We start from the raw sequence: 13,725 nt of genomic DNA, 5'->3' as shown, positions 1-13,725 counted from the left end.
GGGAGGCGCCCCCGCCATGCAAACACACCGCCGTACTTTGAGGGGCCCTGTGCCAGTGCCAATGCGAACGAGTGGGCCCCCCCCCGCTTGCTCAGGATCACAGCACTTGCAACGTTTAAATACTTACCTTTCCCTGCAACACCGCCGTGACGTAGTCCGCATTTCCTGGGCCCACGAAAAACTTGAGCCAGCCCTACTCCCCCCACAACTTTCCCCCAATTCCCTATGCCCAACTATTATTATACAGTTAATTAAGATTGGCAAGCTTCAGAAACAAGAATGGATGTTTTTGGCATTAAAATGGGCACTGTAGGTGTTTTCCTGGCCTCCACTCACTGCCGACTATGCTTCCCCATTGACTTGCATTGGGTTTCGTGTTTCGGTCGATCCCCGACTTTTAGCGATAATCGGCCGACTGCACTCGACTCGACTCTGGACAAAATCGGGTTTCCCAAAACCCTACTCGATCTTAAAAAAATGAAAGTCGCTCAACCCTAGTCTGAAGTATTAACACTTCTTGTAGGGCAAATATTTACCTCAAAGATAATCGCCTACAGTTTATTTCTGTTATCTTTGCAAAACAGTAATGCATGGTTACTGAACAATGATGTTTGCTAATATGCTAATTAGATGCATTGTCATTGCCTGCCAGTTTGTTTGCATTCTAAACAGAGGAGGAATGTAAAGGTACTGTGAGGCCATGTGCACACGTTCAGTATTTTTCGCGTTTTTTTCGCGTTTTTTCGCTATAAAAACGTGATAAAAAACGCTTACATATGCATCCTATTATTTACAGTGTATTCCGCATTACTTGTGCAAATGTTGCATTTTTTTCCGCGAAAAAATTGCATAGCGGAAAAAAAAGCAACATGTTCATTAAATTTGTGGAATTGCGGGGATTCCGCACACCTAGGAATGCATTGATCTACTTACTTTCCGCATGTGGCTGTGCACACTATGCAGGAAGTAAGCAGATCATGTGCGGTTGGTACCCAGGGTGGAGGAGAGGAGACTCTCTTCCACGGACTGGGCACCATATAATTGGTAAAAAAAAAAAAAGAATTAAAGTAAAAAATAGTGATATACTCACCTTCGATGGCCCCGAAGTCTTCCCGCCTCTCAGCGGTGCATGCTGCCGCTTCCGTTCCTATAGATGGTGTGTGAAGGACCTGCGATGACGTCGCGGGCTTGTGATTGGTCGGGAGACCGCTCATGTGACCGCTCACGTGACCGCGACGTCATCGAAGGTCCTGCACACACACACCATCTATAGGAACGGACGCCGCTGAGGAGATCGGCTGTCTGCAGGTGAGTATAACCATTTTTCTTATTTTTTTATTACTTTTAAACATTCTATCTTTTAGGCTGGAGTCACACTGGCGAGTTTTACGGACGTATGAGCGCAGAAAATATGTCCGTAAAAAAACTCGCCAAACAAACGGCACAATTATTCTCAATGGGTCTGGTCCTATCAGCCGTATATTATGGCGACGTATTATACGGCTTTCTACGGCCGTAGTAAATCGCAACATGCTGCATTTGTCAGCGTATTGCGCAAATAATACGCCAATGAAAGTCTATGGGGGCGAGAAAAATACAGATTCCACACGGACCAGCAGTGTGACTTGCGAGATATACGCAGCGGTGTTAGTGACAAGCCGGTAATTCAATTGCCGGCTTTTCATTTCTCCTTCCCCAACCAAAGTCGCGGTGAAGCGCCCCCTGCTGGATGTCCTCATATGACCTGGAGCGTGGGAAAAAGTTCCCAGGCTGCAGTTCATAAGGATATCGACCAGGGGGCGCATCACCGCGACTGAAGGTAACTATAGGTCATTGACCTACATTTCCTTCATTCGCCGGGGCTTACAGGCACCAGCACAGCTGCATTAGCAGGGCTCCTGCCTGTAAAATATTTGAACCCCTTCAGATGGATTACCTCGTGGGACCTGACAGTTCATCAGAGGGTATGTATATTGTGGGTTTATTATTTTGCAAAGCGAGGGTCTTCAAATGGATTGAGAGAGCAATAAAATATTAAAACAACCGGTGTGTTTATTTCATTAAAATACTTTTTAATCATGTGTGTGTGTGTGTGTTTTTTAACCCTTTCAAACAATTGGATTAATAATGGATAGGTGTCATAATTGACGCCTCTCCAATATTAATCAGGCTTAATGTCACCTTACAATAGCAAGGTGGCATTAACCCTTCATTACCCCATATCCCACCGCTACACGGGAGTGGGAAGAGAGAGGCCAAGAGCCAGAATAGGCGCATCTTCCAGATGTGCCTTTTCTGGGGTGGCTGGGGGCAGATGTTTGTAGCCAGGGGGGGCCAATAACCATGGACCCTCTCCTGGCTATTAATATCTGCCCTCAGTCACTGGCTTTACCACTCTGGCGGAGAAAATTGCGCGGGAGCCCACGCCAATTTTTTCCTCCATTTAACCCTTTATTTTAGCAGCTACAGCGCCCAAATTTTGCACATACACACTACTAACATTAGTAGTGTGGAATATGCAAAAAAAAGGGGGGATATGACATGGTTTACTGTATGTAAACCATGTCTCATATCCTGTCGGGTTTTTGTGAAGGAGAAATGAGAAGCCGGCAATTGAATTACCGGCTTTTCACAGATATCGCGCTGAATTAAATATAAATACAGAATATATATATATGTGTCTCAATGACATATATATATATATACTGTATATATGTTTTACCGAACATTTGAGCACATAAATCCATTAGATGTCGGTTTTGCAAGCCTGCGAGAAAATACGTACGGATGCCATACGGATGCCATACGGATTACATACTGAGGATGCCATGCGCAAAATACTCTGACACACCCTGCCTACAGAGGACATACGGATCACTATTTTGGGAACATTTCTCTGTATTACGGCCGTAAAAAACGGACCGTATTGTCTTACGCTGAGTGTGACTCCAGCCTTACTATTGATGCTAAAAAGTTGGTCACACTTATCAAACACTATGTTTGACAAGTGTGACCAACCTGTCAGTCAGTTTTCCAAGCGATGCTACAGATCGCTTGGAAAACTTTAGCATTCTGCAAGCTAATTTCGCTGTCAAAATGCTAAAAAAACGCGAAAAAAAACGCAAAAAAATGCGGATTTCTTGCAGAAAATTTCCGGTTTTCTTCAGGAAATTTCTGCAAGAAATCCTGATGTGTGCACATACCCTCAGCGTCAGCAACTTTGCAAAGAGAACAACAACAATCCGTGACATTGCAGTGTCCTGGATAGCGATGTGTTTGACACGCAGCAGCGATCTGGATCCCGCTGTGCCATCACGGAGCTAGAAGTCCAGAACTTTATTTCATCGCCAGGTCAGCGTGTATCGTCATGTTTGACATCAAAAGCAACGACGCTAACAATGGATGTAATAGAGCTAACAACCAGTGAGAACGAGAAGTGAGTCGCCGTTATGTCACTGGATTGCTCCTGCATCGTTCTGGAGTTGCTGTGTTTGACGTCTCTACAGCAACCTAAACAGCGATGCTCCAGCGATCTAGTTTAGGTCGGCTCACTGTCTATATCGCTGCAGCATCGCTAAGTGTGACGGTATCTTTAGGTGCCAAGTTCCCGCCACTGCACAGGGGGAATTTTGAACATGGTCTTCTGTGGTCTCCCATTCTTCCCCAGCCACAGTGGAGCCTGCTCAGCAGAGACGTCCATCCCAGCATCTGGCCCAAGCAGATACTGAGCACTTAGTTACTGCTGCTTTTCCAGGCTCAGCCTTTGTAACCAGCACTGATCAGCAGGGAACAGACATTCCAGTCCTGGTTTTCTTCTACTGAGCATGCCCACGGGACGACCTCTCATTGGAGGTCGGGGGTCACATGCTCAGGTCCCGTAGTGGCTCCAATTGGACCACTAGGAAGGTCCTTGAGAGCTACAACTATAAAAGGTTCACATGGCCGCTCGGCCATGCGCTAGTATAAATCAGAAATCATGTGTGTGTGAATGTGTGACTGAATCTTGTGAAAGCTCCTTAGGCTACTTTCACACTAGCGTTTTTTGCAATCCGTTGCAATGCGTCGTTTGGCCGAAAAAACGCATCCTGCAAAAGTGCTTGCAGGATGCATTTTTTCTCCATAGACTAACATTAAGCAACGGATTGTGACAGATTGACACACGTCGCAACCGTCGTGCGACGGTTGCGCCGTGTTGTGGCGGACTGTCGGCACAAAAAACGCTACATGTAACGTTTTTTGCCGCCGACGGTCCGCTTTTTCCGACCACGCATGCGCAGCCTGAACTCCGCCCCCACCTCCCCGCACTTCCCCGCACCTCACAATGGGGCAGCAGATGCGCTGGAAAAATGCATCCGCTGCCCCCGTTGTGCGGCGTATACAACGCTAGCGTCGGTAACCTGAGCCCGACGCTAGTGTGAAAGAAGGCTTAATCATACTCATCCCTAGTGTTGTTGAAAGGACTTTGACGATTGAGCTACTTAGTGCCAGACTGTGCCATCCAGCACTAGGCACGAGTACAGCATCAATTAGCAGAGACCGCCAGAGTGGTGCCTTGCGCAACTAGTGCGCTTCCCTGGCCCTAGTTAGAGTGGTTAGTGCCATCTGCCAGAGCGGCGCTGTATGCACTCAGTGCAGTAAATCTTTATTTAGGTTTTCCCTGGCACTGCAGTTGCAGCGCTGAGAGCAAGTGGTCTAGAGGGACTCTAACCCCGTGTCCTTGGGGCAGAGTCCTGTGACCCAATACTAGCGTACTATCTGCAGTATTGCGGCCCTGTGGCGCAACAGGGTTTGCTTCCTGCATACCGGTTGAAGCTAACCCATGTGTTCACATCATACCACCACATACTGTTCGCCATTACCGAGCAGCAGGTGTCATCTCTACACTGTGGACCCCGGGCTGTGAACGCACCTTATACCATCCTTATAATTATTTGGTGCATTCCACCAGCCCTAACATTATACTAGCGCCAGGGTCTGGCTAGTAATGGTGGACGATCAGCAACTACAGCGGAACATCCAGCAGCTGGAGGGTAGGTTAGCGGCTCTTGAGTGCATAACCTCGGCCGTGGATGTTACTGCAGTTGCTGTTCAGACTGCTAGTGTAGCTGCAGCCAGTTTGTCCACTGCCACCCCTGCTCCGACATTATCCCGTCTACCATTGTCAGATAAGTTTGCTGATGACAGTAAGCTGTGTCGGGGATTCGTGAGCCAGTGTGCTATACATCTTGAGCTCCTGGCTGCACATTTTCCCATGGAGCAGGCTAAGGTGAGATTTATTATATCTTTTCGGTCGGGCAGGGCGTTGGAGTGGGCAACGCCGCTGAGGGATCACAATGAACTTGTGGTGCAGAGTCCTCCGTGGTTCTTGGACACTTTGAAACAGGTATTTTTAGGACCTCATGTCACCCATGATATGGCGCTCCAACTGCTGGCATTGACACAGGGTTCGTCCATGGTCTGTCATTTTGTCGCCCACTTCCAGACTTTGGCATCTGAGCTGGAGTGGCCGGATAAAGTCCTTATCCCAGTAGTTTGGAAGGGACTGGCTGACCATTTGAAGGATGCCTTGGCCACTAGGGAGATTCCTGCCACACTGGAGGAGCTAATAGCAATATCTACCCACATCGACCTTCATTTTAACGAGTGAAGGTTGAAGCGAGCCCTGTGTAGACAGAGGTTCTGGCTGGCTCCCACCTTTGCCAGACCTCTGGAATCTCCGGTTCAGGCATCCGAGCCACATGAGGCCATGGAGGTTTCTCAAGTGGGACCAAAGTCCTGGGCCGCTCGAATTCCCATGGTCTCTAATGTCAGCCAGCAGTCAGGACATTATGCCAAGAAATGTCCTCAGCGGTCGGGAAACGACCGCGTCTAGTAACCGTAGGAGGATGTGCACCATCTTGGGGGTGTCTTGCTGGGACTGTTTTACGTGTTATCTGCCTGACCACACTGTTTTACCCTCACCCTGTGTTGTCTGAGTAGCATTATGCCCATGTTACGGGAGAGTGAGCATTAGGCAAAACGATCCCTGGTCCATGCAGTTTTGGCTTGTGGACCTGAGCGCTTGCCAACCCCCCATGTCTCCACACCTGGTATTTTCCATTTCCCCTGATCCTGTTATTTTGTTTGTCTGATTGGTGTACTACGGTGCACAACTACTCCTGAGTGGGGGAAGGGTACAGACGGAAGGCAGATTCAGGAGATAAGGCAAGGTATGTGGCCCCGACATCCTCACATTGATACTGTGGAACAGGGTGAGCTTGGGCACCCCCTATAGCGTTAGAGACAGAACCCCTGGTCCCAGGTCACCCAACAAACAAGTCGTTACGTGGCCCAAGTACTGATCACCTCTGTACAAGATATGATAATCTGTAAGATATTATTGCTGCAGGGCATTATGGGGAGGCCCATGTGACAATGCAAAATGTTAGCCCACTCCCTAGTGACTTAGTATTGAAGCCTCAGAAATTATGCCTGGCAGCCGCAAATCAAATCTCAAATTGTTTGAATTCAAGCAAAATCGCAAATTTCAGAAAATTCAACTCAAACTCGACCTTGGCAGAATCAATCTATTCATCTATAGTCATAACATTATTTTTAATGAGATACTCCAATATAGCATCTCTTAGAAAACCTCAAAGGCTTTACCCACAGTAGAGGTTAAGCTTACCAGCATGCAACTCCAGCTCAGATTTGTTTACCTTTATGAATATTGGCACCACTTTTGCTCTCCCCGGTCCTATGGTGCAGACACTGTTATTATGGCATCTGTGAATATTAAAAATAATGGTCTGTCTATCATGGTATTAATTCCTACAGTACTATGGGCACCTGCCATCCGGGCCTGGGGGAATTGCCTACTTAACTGATTATGAGGTTAATCACGTGATATTTAATGGAGAAATAATGGTATCTATGATCATGTCATTTGTGATGGGATTTTGTTGGTAAATAATGGTCTTATGCAAAATGCTAGTCCACCATTTATTCCAATTTATTTCTGAGGAGGCTAACACTCTCATTTTTGAATTTCTTACTGGTTATGTTGTTGAAAAATATTTTTTGATTAATTTTATTTTATGTGGCAATAAGCCTTTCTGTCTCAATCTTTGCTGCCTTTATTTTTTTTACACAATTTTTTTTCTGTATAATTATCTAATGTCTCGTCTATACCCTCTTGTTATATTTGCTTGTCACTCCCCTCTTGCTTTAATTCTCTAAATGCTTTTTTTGTCATTTATTGCGCACTGTACAGTTTTGTTCTGTATGAGAATATTTTCTGCTGCTTCCATTATAGTGGCATATAAAAGTTTCGGCACCCCTCGTCAAAATTACAGTTAAGAAACTTGAAGATTAAACAATTTCTAACAGGCCTTAAGTTAAAAATGACACATTTCCTTTGTAGTTTAGGCAAATACAAAGGATACTTGCAAAAGGGGGTGCTACTATGCACCTACCATACAGGGTGCCCAATCTTTGCATTGGCCCATTTTCCTTTTTGTAATTTTTAAAATGTCCAAATCTTTAACCTTGTTAAAATTATCAAAAATATACAAAACACAATATGTTTTAATTATTTTATTTATTACACAAATATCACACCACAACAAATAAAATATATGAAATCAATATCTAATGCTAAAATCATGGAGAACACAACAGACCTGTTATTTGAAGGTAAAATAAGAATTAAGAAAATTCAAACAAATTAATAAAATGAAAATAAAGTAGCCATTAAGCAAAAGCATGGAGTTGCTGTGCCATTTATTACTGAGCTTATATACAGCTGATAAGGGTTATGTTCCAGACTCACACAGATCTCATATTAATGACCAATTTTAAAGATAGTTTTAGGCAATTTATTATCAAGTTGTTCCCCAATTCGACTCTTCTAAAAGTTCCATAACCTGTGTGAATAGTGTTTAGTTTTACTATCCAACATCATTGTGATCTCCAGCAATGTAAGTAAGCTGTCATTAACTTGTTGACGCTCTAATGATATTGAGTTACTCTGCTCAACCTGTTCCAGTCTGTACAGTAAAGCTACACAATTATGCAAAGGAAAAAGATGATGAAATGTCCCTTACACTTCGCTATAGAGATGTCGCCAGCGATGTATGCCATTATCATTTATTAGGTTCAATCTTACAAGCTATAAGTGAATTATCCTATGCTTTTTTTCAATGATGATCAAGTTCTAATAAGTTGGGAGTAGGAATTTGCCAATCTGGCGAAACTCAAATTCACCTAATTGGGCTTATTTTCCTGTGAAATATGATTTGCCCCAAAGTTATTCTCCGTGAGCTGAATGTAAATTCTTGTACTCATTTTACCAGTCACCTGTCCAACCCTTCTACTCTCCACCGTTCCCAATCCGGTCCTCAGTGAATTTTGTTATCACAGATGCAGGACACTAAATCCCTGGGCCTCTCCACACTGGGACTGGTGCTTCGTGATAAGAAGATACAATGAGGAGAAGAGGGATGGTGTAGTGTAAGGGGAAGGGAGAGGTGAGTGGTAAGTTGAGTATAAGTATTTATTTTATTTTTTTAACCTTTTGATGACCCTACACTGTTTTGTCAAATGGCGGCCACTAGCTTGAATAATCGGTCCAACCATTTGATTAACATACAAGTCGTTAAAATAATTGTACAAACATCATAAAAGAGATGAGCAAAGGGACCTTTAAGAATGGTTCCTAAAACACAAACACTTTAAGTTAAACAACTCATTGCTGGAAGAGATCAAGTACAAAGAATGGAAAAAAGGAGGGCTACATATTATTATGTGGAAACTTAAAACGTAATACTTGTAATTAAAAAGTAGTCCCGAAGCAAAAAGACTCATAGATATTAAAAACATTATCTGCAGCAGTAAAAGAAAGCTTATAGTTTTCAAAGCACTAAAGTGAAACTTTAAGTTTGGGCTGTGATTTTGTGACCCAGCGCTCCTCATCCGTCTGGTGTGGATTAGAAGGAAGTGAATTAACATGATGAGGGCAACACAGAGTATCATTAATGGCAGAAAGGAGCCTAAAGAAAACATCATGATTTGATTATTAACATTTGGAATCACAAGACGTTTCTTCTCCATCGTATTTTCAGTAGAAACATTTGAAAAGTTCTGTAGATTGACGTCATAACCAAACCAAATTAATGGAAGACTGGAAATCAGTGAAATCAGCAGAGAAGCCAACATCAACCATGGAACCATGGTGGAGATCCTGGTCTTTAGGAAGACCAAGAGCTTATTGTTGTAGGTTACAATTTTCACACAGTAGAAGACACAGAGGATGGTGGCAAACCAGTGACTGGTATGGATCGTGAATATGGCCACAATGTATATGGCTGATAAGACAGTCTCTATGTTCTCTAGCCATGAAAGAGAATGAAAGACAGAGGTCCACAAAATGATGCTGGAAAAATACAAGACTCTGGTCATCGCCAGGGAGCTCAGGATCTTATCCGAAGTCTTCAAAGAATTCAGACGTTTCCATTTCATGAAATTATCAGCCAGAATAATCAGAGTTACTGTGAATCCCACCAGACATTCCGTAGTGAGTATAGCTGCCAGAACATTTTGGATAGAAGCTTCCATCGTCCTTCCAGTCTTGTCTGCAGATCGAAACATCCAGCGCTTTTTATAGTTGTTTTGTGTCCATAACTCATGTAAATTCTTTGAGTATGGTTGAATGGCATGCAAATCTTTAATCCGGTCTGTAACTGATTTTAAATATAAGTGCTCAGCAGAGAAAACAACATGCAAATAAGAGAAGTAACAACTTTACACTTGTTTCAGAAAGCAAAAGTCATTTTAGAACATAGGTGGCTAATAATACTGATTTACTACATCAAATAGTTGGGGTTAGAAAACTAAAATTAGCCCCGATTAATTCCAATTGAATAGTTCCATTTATACACATTATACAGCGGCACATTGAGGCTATAAAACTTGGGACTAAAATGACTGTAAACTCTTCAGATGAAGCTAACTGAGGATCAGAGCATATTTACAGCTTAAGATTCCCTACACAATGAGCATAAATGTGCTCCCATTATCCCCTTCTCCGCAAATCCTGTTTTCACCATCCTAACCAGGCCAAATTAAACAATTCTGACCAGTGTCACTTTATGTGGTAGTAACTCTGGAACACTTCAAATGAATCTGAATCTGAATTATTCTGAGATAGTTTTTTGAGACATGTTGCACTTTATGTTACTCGTAAACTTAGGTCAACATTTTATTGCATTTATTTGTGAAAATATTGGACTTTTGGCAAATATTTTCAATTTTTAAGCTTTAAATTTTTATAACGTTAAACCAGTTATTGATACTGCACAAAATAATTTATAAATAATATGTCCAACATGTCTACTTTATATCATCATCATCATTTTTGAAACATAATTTTTTTAGGAAATTAGAAGGGTTAAAAGTTGACCAGAGATTTCTCATTTTTATAAAATTTACAAATCCGTTCTTATTATGGACCACCTCATGTTTAAAATGACTTTGAGGGGTTTATATGACAGAAAATAAACAAAAAGTGACACCACTTTAAAACCTGCACCCCTCAGAGTGCTCAAAACAACATTCAAGAAATTTGTTAACCCTTAAGTTGCTTCACAGAACACAAAGCCACAGGTGCTTCACAGAATTTTATAACATTACAATGTAAAAATGAAAAAATAAATTTTTCCAGCAAAAATGTTGCTTTAGCCCCAAATATTTTATTTTCAGAAGTGTAACAGGAGAAAATAGACCATAAAATTTGTTGTGGAATTTCTCCTGAGTACTTTGATACCCGATATGTGGAGGAAAACTACTATTTGGGCTCACGGCAGGGCTTGGAAGGGAAGAAATACCAATTGACTTTTGGAATGCTAAATTGACTGAGAAAGATAGCAGACACCATGTTGCATTTGCAGAGCACTTGATGTGCCTAAATAGTGGAAACCCCCAACAAGTGAACCCATTTTGGAAATTACACCTCTCAATGAACTTATCTAGCAGTGTAGTGAGCATCATGAACCCAGAAATACTTCACGGAACTTTATAACGTTGAGGTGTGAAAATGAAGAAATACATCTTTCGAGCAAAAATGTTGCTTCAGCCCCAAATCTTTCATTTCACAAAGGTAACAGGAGAAAATGGACTGAAAAAAATGTATTGGGCAATTTGTCATTACTTCTCTGATACCTCATATGTGCTGGAAATCTTCAGTTTTGGCACAGGGCAGGGCTCTGAATGGAAAGAGCACCACCAATAAAATTGTAGAGCGCAATTTTGGCTGGAGCATATTGCGGATGCCATGTCACATTTGAAGAACTCCTGACATGCCAAAGCAGCAAATACCCTGACAAGTGTCCCCATTTCAGAAACAATGCCTCATTATATATTCATCTAGCAGTGTAACAAGCATTTTTAAACCTCAGGCGATTCACATAATTGTATAACCTTAGTCGGAGTCAATGGAAAATTTCCATTTATTCCACTAAAACCTTACTTTGGCCTCAAGTTTTCAATTTTCAAAAGGGATAATAGGAGATGATATATCCCAGGAAAGGTAAGGACTCCTGCTCAAACACATATTTCTCCAACTTTTCGTAGAGGGAATTTGCCTGTAAGAGGTCGAAGACTCTGCAAACATCTCTCCGGTGGGAGTCAATATCTGGAGAGTAGATGAGAATATCATCCAGATAGACTACGACCGAGGTGGAGAGCATATCCTGGAAGATGTTGTTCACAAAGTCTTGGAAAATGACTGGGGCATTACAGAGCCCGAAGGGCATCACCAGATATTCATAGTGCCCATCCTTGGTGTTAAAAGCCGTCTTCCATTCGTCCTCCTCACAGATGTGAATCAGGTTGTAAGCACCCGCAGATCTAATTTTGTAAATACCCTTGCTCCCCGAAGCCTATCAAAGAGCTCAGATATCAGGGGCAAAGGATACTTATTCTTAACGGTGATGGTGTTAAGACCCCTGTAATCTATGCATGGACATAGTTCCCCGTTCTTCTTCTGCACGAAGAAGAACCTAGCCCCTGGAGGTGACACTGACTTCCTAATGAATCCTCTTGCCAGATTTTCCTGGATGTACTGTGACATTGCCTCTGTCTCCGGGAGAGATAACGGATAGACTCGACCCCGGGGAGGCTCAGCACCAGGCAAGAGGTCAATAGGACAGTCATAGGGGCGGTGAGGCGGAAGGGTCTCCACAGCTCTTTTGGAGAACATGTCTGCATAGGGCCAATATTGCTTGGGGAGAGAGGATAGATCTGCGGGTACCTCAGTAGTAGCAACCTGAACACATTCCCTCTGACATCTACCCCCACAAGATTCACCCCAACCCAAAATTTTACCTGTGGACCACTCAATATGAGGATTATGGAACTGTAGCCAAAGCACCCCTAACAGGACCTCGTCAATTCCCTCAGGAATGAAGAGCAGAGATATAATCTGTGGGAAAATGGGCCTATAGTAATTGTCCCCTTAAAGGACAATTTGGAGGCAAACGTCGCCGTGTCTAGTGTACCTCCACCTACTACCACTAGACGCTGATGTTTCCTCGACCGCTAGGGACATCTAGTGGCAAGATGTCCTGACTGCTGGCAAACATGACATACCTGGAGTGCACGATCGGTGCGGGACTTAGATCCCGCTCGTGACACTTCCATGGCTTCATGTGACTCAGAGGCCTGGACTGGAGATTCCAAAGGATTTTTGGCAAAAGTGGGAGCCAGCCGAAACCTCTGCTTACACTGGGCTCGCTCTAACCGCCGCTTGTGAAAACGGAGGTCAATACGAGTGAACACTGCTATTAACTCCTCCAGTGTGGTGGGAATCTCACTAGTGGCCAGAGCGTCCTTCATGTGGCCAGCCAGCCCCCTCCAAAATATCGGAATAAGGGCTTTATCCGACCACTCCAGCTCAGATGCTAGGGTGTGAAAGTGGATGGCAAAATGGCTGACCAAGGACGAACCCTGAGTCAATGCCAACAGTTGGAGCACCGTATCATGGGTGACACGAGGTCCTAAAAAGACCTGTTTCAGAGTGCTCAGGAACAATGAAGCACTCTGCACCACATGATGGCCACGCTCCCACAGCAGCGTAGCCCACTCCAACTCCCTGTCCGACAGGAGAGACACAATAAATCCCACCTTAGCCCGCTCTGTGGGGATACGTGCAAGCAGAAGCTTGAGATGTATAGAGCACTGACTCACAAAACCCTAACAAGACTTACTATCACCAGAACATTTTTCTGGCAGCGGGAGGCAAGATAGAGTCGGAACAGGGGTGGCAGTGGACAAGGTTGCTGCAGCCACACTAGCAGCCTGAACAGTGACTGTGGTTACATCCACAGCTGAGGTTGTGCGCTCGAGAGCCGCCAACCTACCCTCTAGCTGCTGGATGTACAGCAAGGATTGCTGTTTGTCCATCATTACTAGCCAAAACCTGGCACTAGTGTAATGTTAGGGCTAGCGGAACGCACTAACTTCTAAGAGAGATGGTATAAGGTGCGTTTGCAGCCCGGGGTCCACCGTGCAGAGATGAAACCTGCTGCTGAGCTGAGTATTGATGGACTTTATGGCGGTACAATGTGGATACACACATGGGTTAACTTCACCCTGTGTGAAGGAAGCAAACCCTGTTGCATCACAGGGCCAAGGTACTGCACCAAGAGCACAAGCAAGGAGTCTCAGGACTCTATCCCAAGACACAGGATT

The 13,725-nt window shown here is 43.8% G+C and overlaps 1 protein-coding gene across 1 annotated transcript; it reads right to left on the bottom strand.

Moving 5' to 3' along the window:
* Positions 1-8,682: 8,682 nt before the first annotated feature.
* LOC143804067 (taste receptor type 2 member 40-like) lies at positions 8,683-9,594 on the bottom strand. The gene has a single exon (XM_077281807.1). It carries the CDS (start codon positions 9,592-9,594, stop codon positions 8,683-8,685), a length of 912 nt encoding a protein of 303 aa, XP_077137922.1.
* Between the last annotated feature and the right edge of the window lie 4,131 nt (positions 9,595-13,725).

This window comes from Ranitomeya variabilis, chromosome 2 (genome assembly GCF_051348905.1).
Source record: "Ranitomeya variabilis isolate aRanVar5 chromosome 2, aRanVar5.hap1, whole genome shotgun sequence".
NCBI lineage: Eukaryota > Metazoa > Chordata > Amphibia > Anura > Dendrobatidae > Ranitomeya > Ranitomeya variabilis.
Note: the sequence above shows the minus strand (reverse complement) of the source record. Positions and strands in the feature narration are given on the sequence as shown.